This window comes from Protopterus annectens, chromosome 3.part0, assembly GCF_019279795.1.
Source record: "Protopterus annectens isolate FY-2018-M chromosome 3.part0, PAN1.0, whole genome shotgun sequence".
In the NCBI taxonomy this organism is placed as follows: Eukaryota; Metazoa; Chordata; order Ceratodontiformes; family Protopteridae; genus Protopterus; species Protopterus annectens.
The window spans coordinates 525375789-525396016 of NC_056731.1; the positions used below are offsets into that span (position 1 = coordinate 525375789).

A 20228-nucleotide genomic window follows, 5' to 3' on the forward strand; every position below is an offset into this window, starting at 1 on the left:
ACCGGATCATGTTAAAGCAAAGCTATTAGATGCTCCTATGGATAAGGCCAGTCTATTTGGTACACCTGCCCAGCAGGTAATGAAGAAAATGGAAGAAAAGGCAAAATCTGTACAAACAGTTAAAGATTTCTTACAGGTTCAGCCCCCAAGGTTTAGCAGGAGCTGGCCTGCCAAAAATTCGTCCTTTCCTGACTCCACAAGATCCCAAAGGGGCAGGAATAGACGCTCTAGAGGCAGAAATCAATCCAGAGGAGGTGCCTACAGAGGACGACAGTGGCAAGGCAATAACCGAGGCACAGACACAACCACTGCCACTGCAACAGGACAATCACAGTGACTTGGCTCTAACTCCGCCTACCAGGGAGCAAATAGCAGCACCATTAGGCGGAAAGTTAGCCTTAATTTCGAAAAATTGGCACTATATCACAAAAGACAAGTGGATTTTGCAAACCATAGACCAAGGCTACCGGTTCCACTTTCACACCTTACCAGTAAAAAGAGGAATGCCAAACCTGCCTCCAAATCAAAAAATAGAAGCTCTGCAGCAGATAACGGAATTAACAAAGATGAGAGCTGTGGAAAGAGTACCAATAACAGAACAGGGCAAAGGAGTCTACTCCAGACTCTTCCTAGTACCAAGAAAAGAGAAAAGTTGGAGACCTATTCTAGACCTGTCCATCTTAAACACATACATCATTGTCCCAAAATTCAAAATGCTGACCCTACAGCAACTTCTTCCCATGCTGGGCAAGGAGTTTTGGCTGGTAACTCTAGATCTCAAGGAGGCATACCTGCACGTCCCCATTCGACCAAATTGCAGAAGATACCTCAGATTTCTTGCAGGATCAGAGCATTATCAATTCTCAGCATTGCCCTTTGGCTTATCTACTGCGCCCAGAGTATTCACAAAATGCCTGGCATCAGTAATCGCTCACTGCAGAGTACAGGGGATCAAAATTTATCCATACCTGGACGACTGCCTGTTACAAGCGGACAACAAAAGCAAGCTGACAACAGATTTACAAAGGGTCATTTACTTGCTACAAGCCCTGGGATACACAGTCAATTTACAAAAGTCAAGGCTGATACCATCCCAAACAAGAACATTCTTGGGCGCGGAATTGGACACAGTAAAACAAATGGCATTCCTAACTGCAGAAAAACAAAAAGAGCTCCCTCTTTACTTCTTGGCATTAACAAAGCAGAACAAACTAACAGCAAGAAAAGTTCTGCAGGCCTTGGGCTTCATGGCATCATGCATAATCTTGGTCCCACATGCCAGACTGCATATGAGAAAGCTACAGTGGTACCTAAAGAATTTATGGTCTCAACACAGGCACAGCTTAGAAACAGAAATACCACTAATTCCATGCCTAAAACAGGAGTTCCTATGGTGGGCTCAAGCATGCCAGTCAAACCCAGGCTTACCCTTCCACAACTTTCGAGCAAGCCAAACCATCACAACGGATGCCTCAGACCTAGGATGGGGGGCGCACATGCTGGACAAATGCGTACAAGGATTGTGGACTCAGGACCAACTGCACCTGCACATAAACCAAAAAGGAATGCTGGCAGTAAAACTGGCAATCCAAAAATTCAGACCATTCCTCAAAGAAGGCCATTTGATGATAAGGACAGACAACACCACAGTCATGTGGTACATCAACAAACAGGGAGGCACTCATTCATACACCCTATGCAGAATGACTTTGGACCTTTGGAATCTGGCTCTCAGCTACAACATCCAGTTACAGGCAATATTTGTACCGGGAAAAGAGAACACCCTAGCAGACATGTTAAGCAGAACCACCTCGGATGCTCACGAATGGATGCTACACCCGGACATCTTCAAGGCCATCACAAAGAAATGGGGAATGCCACAAATAGATCTATTCGCTTCCCCACTCAATCACCAGCTCAAAAATTCTGCACAAGGACATTCCACCCACTTGCATGGAAGGTGGACTCTCTATCCTTCAGCTGGAAAGGCCTGACAGCATATGCATTTCCACCTCTTCCCTTGATGCACAAGGTACTACTGAAAATCAAAGAGGAACGTCCAAGGATAATCCTGATAGCTCGAACTGGCCAAGACAACACTGGTACCCATTGCTGAGGAGCATGTCTCGGGAGAAAATGTGGTCAATACCCTGATGCCTTTGATGTTAACTCAGAACAACTACAACATCATGCATCCAAACCTAAAAACCTTGCAACTGACTGCCTGGAACATCACATAGCAGCAACTAACCCAGATCTTTCCCAAAGGGTTAAAGACATTATCCTTGAAGCCCGCAGACCTTCAACAAGAAGGAACTATGCAGGAAAATGGAAAAGGTTTGTCATTTGGAGTACTGAAAGCGGAAAAGATGTGTCAAACATAGATATTGCTAACATTCTGGAGTACTTGGCAGAGCTTCTACATACAGGCCTGTCCTATTCCTCCATCAAGATACATGCATCAGCTATTTCAGCAGAATACAGCTTTGATCCACCTGTCTTTTCACATCCTCTACTCAGGCAGTTCCTCAGAGGGATCAAGAATGTAAAACCTCCTAGGAAACCACCATTACCAGCATGGGACTTGAACTTTGTGCTAGAAAAGTTGACACTCCCTCCGTTTGAACCAGCAGCAACAGCAGATCTACAACACCTGTCATGGAAAACTGCTTTCCTACTGGCAATTACCTCAGCAAGGAGGGTTTGAACTACAGGCCTTAATGGCAGTGCAACCCTTCCTAATCTTCCATCAAGATAGGGTGTCCATGAGAACTAATCCTACATTTATGCCTAAGGTGGTATCCAGAGTGTCTTTAAACCAGGCAATCCACCTACCTACCTTCTTTCCCAATCCACAAAACAGAGGGAAAGAATGCTGCATACCTTGGATGTACATAGACAGTTACGCTACTACCTGGACAGAACCAAAAGTAACAGAAAAACTGACCAGCTTTTTGTAGCCTATGCAACAGGAAGGGAAGGAAAAGCAATTTCCAAACAGACAATCTCCAAGTGGATAGGAAATTGCATAAGATTCTGTTACTCCTACCATGGAAAACCAATTCCACAGAACATAAGGCCTCATTCTACAAGGGCTACAGCCACTACCACAGCTTTCTTACGAGGAGTGGCAACCAAGGACATTATTGAGGCGGCTACTTGGACCTCCGTGCATACATTTGCCAAGCATTATAATTTACCTCTATATTCTAGATCCCGAGCAGGGTTTGCCACTGCTGTACTGCAAGGGATCCTAACCACACCATAATTTTTCTTCCTCCTCCCTAGTTTGGCTATGGTATTCTACCCATTTGTTATGACTGCAGATGTATCCATGAAGGACATAGTACAGTTTTGTACCTACCATAAATGTAGATGTCCGAACTGGATAGCATCTGCAGTCAGGATTACCCTCCCTCCTTCCCCTCTGTGGTACTCCTAGGGTATTTACCCTCCTAATAGCTAGCTGGGGAGTCTCTTATGGTGTATTTGTTTGTATATATGTACATACATGCTTATTTTTTGTGTTTGCCTTCTACCTTTTTGGAAACATTGGCATTTCTCCAAAATTTAGCCTTCCAAGAGGGCAACTGGCATCTGGGGCAAGAAACACTGAGGAAAATGGCGTCGGCTGATGCCTTTATACCCGAAGACCAGCAGAGATGACGTCGGGTGAAGTGCGACATCAGCCGAAGCCGGACCCAGACTTTGGAATCCGGCCGACCGAAGGGCTGCCTGACGACAGGACAACCCATTTGTTATGACTGCAGATGCTATCCAGTTCGGACATCTACATTTATGGTAGGTACAAAACTGTACTTTTGTCCCCTTTTCTGACCTCTCTCACTTGTATTGGGTCTATTGTGAAAATGTTCATACATATATTCACTTTTTTGGGGTGGGGGAAGTGAAGGAAAGTCTACATTTACATCCGACCATTCTCCTGAAGCTTCAGTTGCGTCCGACGAAGCAAACGAGACACCATGTTTTTTCTTTGCTACTTTTTTACCAAAAGACCCGCCCATAGTCTTCTGATAGTTTTTATTAGAGAACGCTGTTTCATTAGCATAGTCTCTTAGGTCTCTCTGTAATTTGCGTATTTTTCTGTCAATCAACACTTCTGTTTTACTCAGAACTTTTTCATTTAAATCTTTTAACACACCCTCAAATCTAGGGACCATCAGAGAATTACACAGACTTGAACACAGCTTAGTAATATCACTTTTAATCTGTTTTTTGTTTTAACAGGTCTCTTTCAACTAGAATGGCCACCCATTCTGTTGTACAGCGATGTGCTGCCATCGCCCATCTTTTAGCAAATTGCATATCTTCTGTATTTTTCTCATCAAAGGGTGTAGAAGGATTTTTATACGGTCTTAGTCCTTTTGGAGTAACATTTAACTCCAAATACCTTTGCAGGCTAATAATATTATAATGCGTTGCATTTTCTCTAAAAAGTAAACTTTCAAGTTTTTTAACAGTACCTTGTAATTCAGCGGAAATAGCTGTAGTATGGTTCTGTCCTATGGTGGAAAAAGGATTAACTGTTCACTTTTGACATCCATCCATCAGTACTTTATCCCAGATCTTTTGTGACTCACCCAACTGGGATATAGAATTCATACCTCTTTCAGGCAAACGTTCTCCCACCTGTAAAATATTTTGCTCAAATGTTCTCTGAGTGGTTTCTCCCAGATCCTCTCGAAAAATGCTGGGAGTTTGAAAAGAAGGATCACTGGCCATATGTAAAGTATATGACACCACACAATGAAATAATAATCCAAAAAATGACTCAGCCAGTAAATCCAATATATTTATTTTCGTAATAGACTTCTCTTCTCCAGCGCCTCGGCATAAGCCTTTAACAGAGTATAACAAGAACTATTTCTCATTCCTTTGTATAGTAAAAACAGTTCTAATAAAACAATTAAAAGAGTAATTGATTATAACAACCATTTCCAATTAAGTTCTCTATTTAACCCCTTAGGGTATAAGGTATCAAACTTTAAAATAAACAATGCTTCTTTCCACTGTAATTTATTCTTAAGGCATATGCCTTTTTCACAATACACTTTTTCTAAAATTGTACCTACTAATTTATTTCCATCACTGTTATGATACTTTTTAAAGTGTAAGCCTAATGGGCAAGACAACAGCTATTTATATAATAATCCTGATGTGCGCAAACGTCTAGTAGATGCAGGCTGTACTTTTTTTCTGTTGCTAGTTTTTGTGATGCCCATTTATTATGGAATACCAAATAAGGCAGTTTATATGTGGAAGCTTGTAATGCTTAGATTATTCTGTCAGATGCCTTATGCTGCCCGGTTAAAGAAACTCCAGCTCTACTCAGTGGCATACCGCCTGCTCAGAGGCGATCTGTGCCTGACGTATAAAGCCATGTCCAACCCGGAATTAATGGACATGCTGCACCTCAGAAAATCCAAATCCCATCAAGCTACACGCTCGAGAGACTTGGACCTCAGCACTGAAATAAATAGGACATGCTGGAGGGACAGATTCATAACCCAGAGGCTCCCTTCACTCTGGAATAAAATCCCAGTCCAGGTTAGGCAGAGTCCCTCATTGACTCTCTTCAAGAGGAATCTTGATGAGTGGATGGGAGATCGTAGGTTTACCCCGGGTATCACTTCTGTGTCACTGTTAGACAGAGGCACAGTATACTAACCTCAAAAAAGGGCATAGCAAAATTAATTTAAAATGGGTGGCAAAAGCCAAACACATTCTGGCTAGGCTTATAAATGCCCTAGGGCAGATAGCCTAGTATGAAAGAAAAAAAAAAAAAATAGTCACCATTACCAGTATGCCATAGATAATACAATCATTGGGCAAACTTCATGTTACACTGACTTGGGATCCATAATTACTGACACATTCATCTTTCCAATCAATACTTATTGTCAAAAGATGGTACTTTTATGCTTCAGGACGCATTTAATGAATATTTTAATCCAGGAAAGCTGTTGCAGTGGTCCCTCCATTTAGATGTATTATGAGGTCACTGAGTACAGTGCAGCCTTTTAAGTTTATTCAGTTCCATATTTGAAATGCCTGGAAAGTTTCCAGAGGAACTACATAAAACAAATGTTTTGTTTGAGTAGATTGAAATGTAAAATAGATGGTAATATCCTGACTTGTGATCATCCCTTACAGGTCTGTTATTAAGGTAAGTATACTTTTATATAACAGCACAGTCTTCCTCTGGTTGGGTCATTGTGACACAATAAATCATTTGGGTAGATTTCTAAGCAGTAGTATAGCCAAAGGAAGTGTACATTTCCGGGAGCCACTGAAGCACACTCATACCAACATCTGTCCTCCTGAACTGTGCATCAAACTTAGTGTTTTATAATGGTCCTGCAGATGTGCCCGTCACACTATCAGAAGGTACATAGAAAAGAGTTACTGCATTTCTAATAGAAACAAGACAACAGCTATTTATATAATAATCCTGATGTGCGCAAACGTCTAGTAGATGCAGGCTGTACTTTTTTTCTTTTGCTAGTTTTTGTGATGCCCATTTATTATGGAATACCAAATAAGGCAGTTTATATGTGAAAGCTTGTAATGCTTAGATTATTCTGTCAGACGTAAAAGTAACCAGAATGAGTGCTTTTCCAGTGAGTTGGGTTAACTCTAATTAATATTTGGCTCAGAAAGAGGTTTAGATATATTTTCCATCATAAAGTTAAAATGCTATTGAGGGGGTGTATATCTTTTTGGAGTCATATTTTAGAAGTTCATTAAGGCAGTCCTTAAATGAAAGGTGAGCTACTTTGTATGTGGTGGCAGTAGACAGACAGAGACTGCAGAAATGTGAAACTTGATTGATGGGTTAAACCAGATTTGAATTGAATTAGTAATTCAAATAGAAAAGTAATGGTATGGGGCAGTGTAAATGATCTAATCCTTGTGTGATTTTCCATGCAATTAATGTGTTCTACTTCCATATGAAAGTTTTCCTTGTACTAGGCCTTACAACATCTTTAAAAATGTGTACTACTTTTAGAGAAACTGAGTATTGCTAAGTGTCAAAATGCCATGCTCCATGCTGACTTGTTCAAATGAGGATAGAATGTAGAACTTTGCCATGTATATTACTGAGGGGAACAACAAACAGATCTACAATTGGAAGGACCCCCCCCCCCCCAAACACACACATGCACACATAATTCCAATACAAAAGCTCTAAGGACTCTTTATTACAAAGAGTTCTTGGATTCAATTTCTATTTTTGAGCTTGAGTGATCCTCCTGTTCGCTGTTTCTGATTTTGGTCAAATAGTACTGGAATGTGAGTTTTAGCTGTTGAAAATTATGTTGCAGTGCTTGCTTCCAAATCTGAATTGTCCCTCTGCAAAGCTGAAAAGATTTAACTTCTCCCTCCTTATTTATATACTACATTTTTGTAGTGTTGTCCATGTTGATTTGCAAGTATTTTAGATGAAACCTATCTTGATAGGTTGTCAAGTTCATGTTAAATGCCTTAGTTTCCTTTAAGTTGGGGTGAATTCATTTTTATCTTGAAATCATTTCCTTTAACTGACATTGTGTTGATGTGGGCTTCCCAAGAGTAATCTGACAAGTATTTGGTTAGCATTTTAGCTTTGGATGGTGGAAGCAGTGAGATATTTATGAATAACATGTCTGTGATTGTCCACCTTAGTTATTTCTTCTCTTTGTCCTGTGTTTATAGGAATCACCATTTCCAAGGAATATGTGGATTGACTTTTCTGTTATGCCATTGTATCTTTCTTGTATGCATTCATACATGATGAGCTAGAAGAAGGCAAGATGACATTTTATTATCAGATTTCCTCCAAAACAAGCTTTGTTACTGAAAGAGTTGTAACAGGGTGGCTGATTATTTTCGCCTTTCTCCTGGGGTGAAAAGACCCTCATTATCAATGAATGAATACTCCTAGGAAGATTTTTGCAGTGTACTGTTATCCCTTGTACCTTGAGCAGTAAAGTGATAAACTAACTGATCTTTTGTATTGGAAGTTCCTTTGTGTTTGCAACTGTCATGCAGTCATCTGGCTTGAGGATAATGGTTATGTTTTGCTTTCAGTGATGTGCTAACACTAAAGCTAAGCATTTGATTAATAATTTTGGAACACTGGATGGCCAACATGACAGATTAGAGGACTGAAAGTGATGAATATCTGACTGGAGTCTTAGATAGTTTTTGTGAGAATTTCTTGGTATGTGAAATTTCTGTGAAAAATTCTCATTGGAATATTAAGATATGCATGTCTGATGTTGCTGTGAAAAATGACTATCGCTTATAGGGTTTGAATCCCACTACTACCAACAAATGAGTTGTGGATGGCAGAGTGTCACCAATTCCCACAAGACATCATGTATGCCGTCTTGGTTTGTGTGTATAGGGGGGGGGGGGGCTTGAATGCATTGCTTTGTCCAAAATGAGTCATCTGGCCACCAGAAAGATGATATCTTGATTTAGATCACTGGTACCAAAAAGGTTAAAAGTAAAGTGCAAACAAGTCAGATTTTATAACCAGTTCACCAAATGCAACCTGGTGCCAAGAGCATAAAGAAAATAGACACTGCTGTTCAGGCTCTGGGCTTTCACCATCCATACCCAGAATAGGACTGCAGACTGATCGCTTACAGAGGTGAATCTCTGGCCTAGTACCCCAAGCCTTTTTCTCACCACTTTCTCTGTGTGAACCACTGTGGTCTCCAGTGTTCCTTACCCATTTTAACTGATTTGAAAATAAATTATTTTCTCACACATACAACACACAATACACACACAAACATAATTTCCAGGAAAGGCTGGCGGAACTCTCCAATTCTTTTGCATTCTTTTTTTTGGTATGGTAGCACTGCCAGTAGTCTAGATAGGGAAAGAGACCCAAACACACTTGTTACCTGACTGTCTTGATCTAGCCAAATGTAAAATGTTAAAGTGGATAGTTCACTGGTAGTAGGCACAAGCAGTCTAGCTAAATGAAGTTGAAAACCACACTTGCCAACCTACTGTACTCATTATCCCTTTTCAGATAATAAATAATAATGTGCTTTGTAAGTTATAAATGCAGTGGTGGTACCATGAAAAGTTTTTTTTCTAAGGTAAGGTACAGGGCTAGGAGCATTGTTAGGGTTAACACACATTATAATGCCTCCTAACCCTAACCTTAACCTGCCTTATGGTTTTCTTACAGTGTTTTTTTATTTCTTTTGAATATAAACTGGAACGGTAGGGTTTGTCATTGTTCATTAAGTTCATGTAGGCATTTTTGAGTTAGGTATTTTGATATGTTGACATGAACTGTGTCTGTATTTTAATGTGATATTTTTAAATACTCATAATTTTATAAGTGTGTGTGTCTCTATATGAGTGTCTTATCAGGTCATTGATGCACAGTTGACTGAAACTCACATGACTGAAATCCCCTTTGACTGAATACTCATTTCACTGAATCACAAATCATAGAAAACATTCTACATAACACAATACTAGTCACGAATGGAGTCCTACAGGGTTCGGTCCTGGGTCCTCCTCTGTTTGGTATCTACTTCTCTGAAGTCCAGGCCAACACAAAGGGACTCTGGCTGACAAAGTTCGCAGACAATTGCAAGTTGGGAACTATTATTAACTTCCCAAGTGATGTTGACATCCTGCAGAATGGCCTCTGAGACCAACAACTAGTGTCAGAACCATGGCCTTAAGCTTAATGCCAAAAAATGTGTCTTCATCCCCTTTGGGAAAAAGCCGGTTCTCATGAATTACCACATTGATGATAGTCCACTGAACACAGAAGGGATTATAAGAGATCTGGGAACACAGGTTGACAGCAACCTCTCTTTTGATCACCACATTGCCACTGTGGTCAGAAAGTCCTTCTATGTGGCACATCTCATTACTAAGGGTTTTGCATCCAGGAAGAAGGAGGTCATTGTCTCCCTCTACTCTTCCCTCATTAGGCCAATTATCGATTACAATGCCCCATTTGTCATGTACCTCACTAGACACCTGCAACAACTAGAGAGGCTGCAAAAGTACCTCACAAAGAGGATCCTAGGCCTTAAACACTTGTCCTATATGGGCAGACTCAAAAAACCCCAACTATTCTCTGTCTCATATCGCCTACTTAGAGGCGATCCCTGCTTGACTTTCAAAGCCATGTCTGACCCAGCTCTGTTAGAAATGCTACATCTAAAGAAATCTCAATCCCTCTGCACCACATGCTCCAGAGACCTCAACCTCATTACCACAATTAACAAAACATGCTGGAGGGACAGGTTCATAACCCAGAGACTGCCCATGCTATGGAATACACTTCCCATACATGTCAAGCAGAGCACCTTGCTCCTCTTCAAGAGAAATCTTGATGAATGGATGGGAAACAAAAAATTCACCACAGGGATCACTCCAGTGGCGCTACTCAACAGAGACACTGGGAACTGAGGCTGGGTGGTACTATGCCAGGGAAATCCTGTCCTATGGCTAGGCTTGTAAAGGCCCCAGGGCCATTACTCTAGTACAAACCTATGAACTAACACTGTTTGGGATACTAACAGAATATGACCAAGTTCTTCCTTTCACAATCAAGAGACAGAGCCAAAATATCAATAATTATAGGCAGAATTGAAATTGTTTCTAATTAAAAAACTGTTATAGACAGAAAATTTAAATAAAATCTTTTTGTGATTTTATCTTTATCTTATGTGCAGTACTAATGCCCCTGTATTACCTTAAGTGTTGCTGTTTTATATCCACCCCTAAGATGAGATGGCAAAGACAGGATTTATTTTTTGGCAAAGATTTCTTGGTTCTTTCCACCATATCATAGTGTATCATGCCTTTCTTTTTCCCTTGACGTTCCTATTTCCCATGACATGGGTGATGTGATGTGAGTAACCCAGGTATTGGTTTGTAATTCTTTAGACAAATTTTCACTGAATTTTACAGATGATGCATTTTTATTTTTGTTAGTTGTCACTTCACGGTCAGGGTTTAATATTCATTTTCAAGTAAACAGTTGCTACTTTTCTTTGTTTTGGAAGGAAAAATTCATAGGTTCATAGGTAGGTACTAGGCTATTGGCCCTAGGGCCTATGTAAGCCTAGCCAAAAAGGTACCCTGGCTTTCGCCACCCAAGAAAATTATTTTCCTGTGTCCCTGTCTTGCAGCGCCACAGAGGTGATCCCTGGGGTGAATTTCCTATCTCCCATCCAATCATCAAGATTTTTCTTGAAGAGTGCTAATGAGGAGCTTTGCTTGATATTGATAGGTAGTTTGTTCCAGAGTATGGGAAGTCTCTGGGACAGGAATCTATCCTTCCAGCATGTTCTGTTTATTGTGGTGACAAGGTTTAGGTCCCTAGAGCATGTAGCTCAGGGAGATTGGGATTTCTTTAAGTGGAGCATGTCCAACAGCTCTGGGTTTGACATAGTTTTGTATGTTAGGCAGAGATCACCTCTGAGTAAGTGATATGCAAAGGAGTGAAGCTGGAGTTTTTTGAGATGGTCTGCGTAGGGCATCTGTTTGAGGCCGGTAATCCTGTTTGTGAGGTATTTCTGCGGCCTTTCCAGTTGTTGTAGATATTTTGTGAGGTACATACCAAAAGGGGCATTGTACTCTATAATGGGTCTAATGAGTGACGAGTAGAGGGGAACAATGACCTCTTTTTTCTTGGGTGAGAAACCTTTTGTGATGAGGTGTGCCACGTAGAAGGATTTCCTGACTACTGTGGTGATGTGATTATCAAAGGAGAGACTACTGTCACAAGGTCTCTTATCACACTTTCGGTGTTAAGTAGACTACCATCTATGTGGTAGCTCATAGGTACAGAGTTTTTACCAAAGGGGATGACAGTGCACTTTTTGGCATTGAGCTTGAGGTCATGGCTTTGACACCAGGCATCTGTCTTAGTGAGGTCCTTTTGTAGGATGTCCACATCGTTAGGAGTTTCGATTATGGCTCCTAGTTTGCAGTCATCTGCGAACTTCATTAGCCAAAGACCTTCTGTGTTAGCCTGTACTTCAGAAAAGTAGATAGCAAACAGGAGAGGTCCCAGGACTGAACCCTGTGGTACTCCACTTGTCACTGGTCTGAAGTCAGATTTGGAGTCTGCTACTTTCACAGTGTGGGTTCTGTCAGTGAGCCAGTTGGCAACCCATCTTGTGACATAAGGATTTATACCTAGTTTAGTGAGTTCATCTATAATTCCAGAGTGGGGAATGGTGTCAAAAGCCTTGGTGAGATCTAGATATGCTGTGTGAACCACCTTACCCTCATCTACAGCTTTGGTGACTGCTTCAAGGAAGTCTATCAGGTTTAGGAGACATGATCTGCCTTTTACAAACTCGAATTGGATGGGGTCCAGAGTTTCGAGATTACCAATGTCTTTGTTTATAAGTTCCATGATGATACGTTCCATGGCCTTGCAGACCATGCTCGTTAGGCTAATGGGGTGGTAGCTCTTGGGGTCCGTGTTGGCTCCCCCTTTGTGGAGTGGGATAACCGTTGCTGTGTGCCATTCAGTGGGCACAAAGCCTGAGGTGAGGCTATGATTGAACATGGTGCTTAGGTGGGGTGCCAGTTCATTTTGTAGTTCATGTAGAACGCAGCCTGGGATGTTGTCAGGTCCCATGGATGCTGTATTCTTGTTTTTGGAGAGTGTGGGTTTTACGTGTGCAGCCATGATTACAGGAAATTTGCATTCTTCCGGTATAGAGATGGTCCCTTTTGGGGGTGAGAGAGGGGTAAAGTTAGCACTGAACCTATCTGCTAAGATGTTGGCAATATCAGTTGGTTCTGTATATTTAGTGCCATTGTGCTGTAACTCAGAGCAGATCTGAGTGTTGCCATTGAGATTCTTGACATAGCTATAGAATGCTTTGTGGTTGTCGCTAGAATCAGTGGCGATTTTGTTTTCGTAACTAGCTTTGGAGGATTCTATGAGGGATCTCAGCTTCATACTGAGGCTGACCAGGGAGTTCCTCCAATTATGGGATTTTACTCTTTTTTGCAATAGCTTCTTTCTTCTGTTGTAGAGTTTGTTTATGGCAGGGGACCACCAGATTGGCTTCCTTATTTTGGAGGATAGCATCTTGGTTCTGTTAGGGATAGCACGATCCATGCACTCATGTAAGTGCTTATAAAGTGCATCTGTGTAGGATTCAGCAGTCATACCTCTATTGTCCGTCTGTATGGGTGTCATGAAGTTTGCTACTTCTGTCTTAAAGAAGCGTGAAGTTGGCTTTGGAGAATTTTTTATGGTGGTTTCCCTAATTGGGGGTGGGGGCGGGATGTGGATGTCTAGAGTGATTATCTTGTAGTCGGATCTGACCAAAGAGGAGTTGACCTCTGGTGTGGAACACCGGTCGCCCATGTTGGTAATGACCAGGTCTAGGATATTGCTGCCCCTGGTGGGTGTTGGATAAGTTGATCCAAGGTATTGGAATTTATGAATTCCAGAAAACATTGAGCAAAAGAGTTGGTACATGAGTAGTTTTCCCAGTTAATGGTGGAGTAGTTGAAATTGCCCATTATGAGGGTGTTGGGTTGTGCCCTAATATTTTCCAGTGTATCAAGAAATGAGGAGTGTGAATCCTGTTGCATGATGAGGGAACTGTAGCAAGTTACAATTTGGATTGCGGTCTTGGCCAGAGTTAGTTGCACTTGGATAATCTCGGATGCATTATGCTGAGCAACTATCCTGGAGGTGTGGATATCCTTAATGAATATGGACATTCCTCCACCTTTAGTGTTTTGGTCCAGGTTAGGTGGCCAAACGGTGTGGTATGAATTATAGCTTTGTAATGTAGGGGTGCTTTCTGGAGCCTTGAACCAGGTCTCTGTCACTGCACAGATGTCGATGTTCTCCATTTTAAGGAGTGCCTCGAGTGAATGCATTTTGAGGTTTGGACTTCTAGCATTGAGTAGCATTACCCTCAAATTTTGCTTGCTTTGAATTTGTCATTTGATCCTTGCCTAAAAAAGGCACTATAGGGGTGGCAAGAGCCTTAACCAGATTCCGGAATCCCAAGGGCGACAGTTGCAGGCCATCTCTGGCAAATTATATAAAAACAGGGGTAGTGTTGTCTGTGTGGATGATGGTATGCCATTTACACAAAAGCAAGATTAGGCATTACTTGTTAAGAGGCTCATTGAATTCTTTCTCTGAGCTTGTAATTGGTGTAAATAAGAGTAATTAAAAATCTGAGGACTAGGTTTGCCAAAACTAGAACTTTGGGGTAGTTGTATGAACATCCATTTTACATGAAGAACTGTATCCTCTTGTTTAATTATCTTTGCTCTGAGAAGTGAACTATTAAAACCCACAAAAATAACATTTATATGGAGCTGTTTTTTCAACAGAGGTGAAGGCTTTATCTGTGTGGCTTGTATCATTCGCGTGCATTAATCCTTACTGAATTCATGCTTATTTCAGGCTCCAGTGTCGCAGTTGTCTGGGAATTTGTTCATTTGATCTAGTTCATCTCTCTCTCTCTCTCTGGCAGTCATGAGATTTTTGTTCTCTGTACTTAAGTCCACTCTCATTTATAGGCTAGTACACCATGGGGTTCTACAATTTACCCCTATTTTGTATTTTAAAAAGTCTAACTTACAGCTACATAATTTTTCATGATTTTACATATCTGAACTTATGGAGGGGCTCTGCCAACAGTTGCTGCATTATTTATGTAAACATAGCTAAAATCTAAGGTTCAATGCCATTAGCTTTCAGAACAGTCTGATTTTAATTTCCTGGTAACAGTGGAAGGTCTTAAAATACACAACAAGCTGAAAAATCACTAACCAGCTATGGGTCCTTAACTTTCTCTTTCCATACTGTGGAGCCTTGAGCAAATCTTTAAACTGATTTATGCTTCCTTGTTATCCATGAAAAACAACCACTCCTGCCTAATGGCTTATGGGTTGGTTATCTGTATTCCTTAGTAAAATAAACAAGCTGCCACTGTATTTGCATTGGTTTATATCAACAATTTCTATAGTGGACTGAGTCAGATCTTAAAAAATTAATTATTGCAGATTTTTATTTCATCTTTTTAGCTTTGAGTATAACCCTTTGGCTGTGGTGAAAGTTATTCAGTTTGTATACATGCATTTAAAATTAAAAAAAAAACTCACAGATTGTTTCTGCCTTGTTTTGGCTATGTAATACATTTAAAGTGAATTACTTAATGCTTTTCTTACTATCTAATGTTTTTTCTTTCACTAGGGAAATTATCGCTTCTTGAGACTGCTTGTTCGGAGAGCAAACTCAATGCAGAAGGATTTGGAGGAGATGACACCACTACACCTTGTCACCCGTCACAAGAATCCTAAGTGCTTAGCATACTTACTGAAGAATACAGCTCCAGGTGAAGTAGACACACAGGACAAAAACAAGGTAAGAATGCTGGAAAAATGGTTTACTATTAAAATATCGAAAATAAAAAAAAAAGGTACTTAACAGCGAACTAATTAGCCAAAAGTGCACATTACCTAATGGTCAGCTGTTAATGCCGAAAATGTCGAACACGACATTTTACGGCACTTAATAGCAATGCCACCCTTGCTGTAACTCCCTAACTACCACACGTAACATCCCATTTATGGAGGGCCCCCCCCACCCTCCCAACTATATATTCCAACTCCGAGATTGCACTACAGTGAGGAAAGGGATGTATTTCCCTAACTGTACTGTGCTGCGATCCCTGTACATAATCGAACGTTCATATTTGCGAATGCACAGTTCATTCGCAGATATGATGTTCGATTATGTAGCTTGCACACATATGAACTATTCGAAAATCTGTAGTTCGAATAGTTCATAGGCGTACAATGCTACGTCGAAATTTTAATAGTAAACCTGCAAAAATAGATATATAAATTATATGCTTCAAAATAAAAGCATTAATCAAATGTCTCACTCTGTATAAACTAGGACTTGATTATCAGAGTGTAAGATATTTTGAAATAGTGGTGAGCCAGTGACATATAACCCAAGAAAATTCATTCCTTTTTGTAGTTTTGCAGTGAATTTTTGTTTTTATTTATTAATAGTGCCAGGTGCAACAAAAAAGTGTTACACAGAGGGTTATCATTTGGTCGTGATCATAACCACTTTGTTCCATGTTCAGTGGAATGATTCAAAGAAGTTTTGTTTTGGTGAAGTTCTTGAAATCTATTTTTGAACACATTAAATTTATTTATTTTATACTAGTGGAGGTAAGGATCACCCTCTGCAGACTTCTAAGGCTATCTTACATTTAAGCAGCTGTGTTCTTACAGAGGGATGAAACCATGACCACAGCCCAGGTAGTCGGTGTTCCATTAGCAGTATAGATTCCTGCTGGAGCTGGCATAAGGAAGATGGGCATGACTATCCACAGGAATGATGTGGCAGTCCTGTGGGGGCAGTTTAGGGCATGCATTTGGATCACCAATCCGTAAATATGGGACCTTCCCTTAGCAAGTGCATGGAAAATGTCATGTGCATGAGGAAGCATAAATACCCCCATGGTGACATGGGTTGCAACTCCCTCACCCAAGGGGAAGGAGTAGAACTTACAAGAAAAAGGCCCTCTTTGCCAGGATGCTAGCAAAAGTCCAGGAAAACCTTGTGACTGGCTGGCTGATGTCCCATTCAGATTTGGGGAAAGATTGATGGTCAACAGTCATGGGAGCAAAAAAACATACAAAAAATGAGGATGCAGTTCGCTGATGTCATTTCTGAAATTTAGGGATGAGGTGGCTTGTGGCAAAAGGGTGAGGACCCAATGCTGTTGTAAGACATCCCACAAGACATGTTTGAGTATCAGACCTCCAGAAGATATAGGTTTTTAAGTATATACTAGGATATGATGTTGTCAATTTTCATTCTGTCCTCAACCTATGGGTTCGGTTCTGATCCTCAGAACCGACTTGGCTGCCACCATAGCTTGTGGGAACCAAAACACTTTCGGGCTTGTCCCTTACTCACAATGCACCTATCCCAGTTACATCAGATCTCGTTTGTTGCTTTGTGAGTTAGACGTGGTTACCAGTGCTCTCGAGCAGATAAGTGTTTGATTATTGGATATTTACTTAAAAACTTTACAAAACCTTTTAAAATCTTTCTTTATTATCCCGTTTCCTGTTTTTAAAACTCATCTTACACCTTTCATACATTAGTACCCTTTGAATACAATTGGTAGTATTCCCTTTTTTCTACACGTTGCTGTAGTTTGTCAGTTATCATTGCTGACAATTCCTTTTCAATTTCCTTTATCTCCTTAAAAAAATAATAATAAAAGGGAAAAAAAGGGTTTAAATTCTCATTCTTAAATTTTGTCTTTTTTTCAGTTACATCTAACTGCTGGCACTTGAGTGCTTGTGTGTATGTGTGTGAGACTGGCAGACAAAAAGAAAGACCTGGCTGGGTTTAAACGCTCTGTGAAGTATGGTCAAAAAATACCTTATTCTGACTCACACTCTTTGTGTAAACTGTTTGGGACACCTACATCTTCAAGAGGACTGTTCCATCAGCCATTCATTTAATCACAAAGCTCTTGTTGAAAGAAAAAATAAATTAATATTGAAAGGCTTAATTCCATCTTCTTTTGGTGAAACTGTATCTGGAAATTCTGAGAAATTAAAAAACAAGTCTGACCTTCCTAGCCCTTCTTCTTCCTCCTCCAGGCTTTCAGAGAAGTGCTTCAATTCTAACGTCTCCTTTTGTTCCGACTGCTAAGAAATTTAAATCTTCGGTTCCATCATTTCCATCAGAACTGACTTCAAAAAAGTCAAAAACCTGTGCTCCGACTGATCTGTCAGACCCGAGAACAGAATCTAATCCTTCATCAAAACGGATCCTGTCGGCTCTGAAGACACATGGAAAAAAAAAGAAGACATGTTTCAGTGCCAAGATCGTCGGATCCAACATCACAGTTACAGGATTTGACAAAAATTCTTCTTCCAAGAACAAGTTATTCACCCTCCATTGATCCCTTTCCAGAGAGACTTCCATCACCATTCTTGGAGAGACCTAAATTGCCTTCTGTGATGTCAGCCCGTTCCTCTATAAGTCTAACAAAAGATGATGTGGAGAGACTGGTGAGAAAAATCCTTTGGGGGAAAGGTATGACGGGATCCAAACTTGGTTCCTACCCGACAGGTCAGGGATTCCATTCTTCAGCTACTCCCCTTTTACTTCCTCCTCTAACTTAAATTGAAGGCTTAGAGACTATGGTTCTGAGCTCCCCGGTGTAATCTGTGTTAGAACCGAAGATATCTTTATCTTCGGAACTAATTATTGCTCTAAGCTCTTTGGTTCAGTCGGAACCAGAGACCTCTCAGGGACGTATCTCTCCTTTTGGTTTTCAGAGGCTAGAGTTGACGCCTGTGTTTTCAGAGCCTTCTCTGTACCTTAGAGCTTTGACATGGACCAGCTTGGTTCTGGATTCTGCTCTGAGAGGAATCTCTTCGAAGAGGGAGGTGACCTCTGTTCCCAGACCTACCCTTTCAAATCCAGGGTCCCTCCCTTCTCTGAGTGGATCCGCTTTCAAGACTATGGAGAGAGCTATGACTGTAGCAGTCAGTCAGTTGGCCTCTTCCTACTTGGAACGCACACCCTTATCATGCCTTTGTTCAGTCTCAACCATTGCCTCCACAAGGACAGCACGTACCAAAACCTCAGGAGTTCCAAAAGGCAATACGCTCTTCTTCTGATACCTCCCCAGATCATCCCACTGAGGCGGTCCCTAAGAAGTAGTGCAAGAGGAAGCACTTGGATTCCCTGGAGGAGTCTGCCACAGAAGACACAGACTTTGATGATGGTGAAGAATCCCCAAGATCACCTCCTGATGATGCGTGCTTTGGAGACATCCTAGAAATCTTAAAACAGAGAGGTGATTGGAAGTCCAGCAGTCCTTCATCTGAGTAGTCTCTGTATTTTCAGACTTTTGGTACTCACTCATCTACCTCCTAAGTAACTCTGCCCGCTGATGAGCTCATTGAGTTGCTCTCTCAGCAGGTATGGAAGGCCCCTGATACCATTTAACCCATTCCCTGGAGACCTGACAAAATTATCACTGCCCCAGAAGATAAATAATTCTGGTCAAAAGATTTGCCTGTTGATGTTATGGTCATAGCGGCAGCAACAGAAAAAGGAACTAGCTGAGGAAAGTTCCTCTATCCATCTACCCAACAAGGAGTCTCAGGAAATAGATAGGTTTGAAGAATGGGTTTGTACTTCAATGACCTTTGTGTTGTGGTCCTTGAATTTCTTGGCACACTTCACCAGACTGCAGAGGGATCTGATTAAGGAGCTTTGAGATACCATTTCGGGATCCATCTCTGAAGAGATTCAGGAATGTGTTGCCTCTCGGTTGGCTACCCTACAGTTCATATCCAACTCTTCCATGAGGCTCATTTCTTATGCAGCCAAAGGGATAACAAGAGCAGTGGGTACAGACATTCCCATCAGGAGAAAACCCTGGATGCGCTTATGTGATTTTGCCAAGCCCTTCAAGTCTTCATTCGTCAATGCTCCCTTTGATGCACTTCCTTGTTTGGCCCTAAAGTTAAAGAAATTTTGACCAGGTGTGAGAAAGATGGAAAGACCCTTTCTGCCGTGGGTGTCCACTCCTCAATGATCCTTTTCAAGGAATCAGAAAAGTAGTGGAAAGATGTGGTTCAAAAAATCCCAAGGGTCCTTACAAGACACACTTGGAGGTGGTTCCCCCAGGGGCAGAGGGGGGAACTTCAATGGAAGACACCTCCCTCGTGGCAGAGGTGGCCCACAAAACCAAGGGTACAGAGGTTCTTTCTTTGATAAACCCTTTCAGCGCTCCTGAAATGAGACCTGATTGTTTTCCTCTGGAGGCAGTTGGGGGTTCACTATCCCTGCATGAGAAAGCCTGACTAGAAATAACATGAAATACCTGGGTGCAGAGGATCATTTCCAGAGGTTATATTATGCCATTTTTTCCTTACACCTCCCATTTGCAAAAGACTTCCTGATGTCCTACCCGATCAGAGGGAACAAGCAGTACTACAAATTCAAGAACTGCTAAAAAAAAAAAAGAGTCATCCAAGAAGTCCCGCCAGACAAGAGAAAATCTGGAAATTACTCAAGATTCTGTTTAGTGCCAATAAAGACAGGGGACTGGAGACCAGTTTTGGATCTCCGTGTTTTGAACAAGTTAGTTTGACAAACAAAGTTACGAATGATCACGGTTCAA

General features: G+C 41.1%; 1 protein-coding gene across 1 annotated transcript in view; it reads left to right on the top strand.

The window, feature by feature from the left end:
- INVS (inversin) overlaps positions 1–20228 on the top strand; it is a 3016309-nt gene that overhangs the window by 1038340 nt on the left and 1957741 nt on the right. The window contains exon 4 of the mRNA XM_044065609.1: positions 15242–15412. Coding sequence (XP_043921544.1) covers positions 15242–15412 — 171 coding nt within the window. The remainder of the gene's footprint in view (positions 1–15241; positions 15413–20228) is intronic.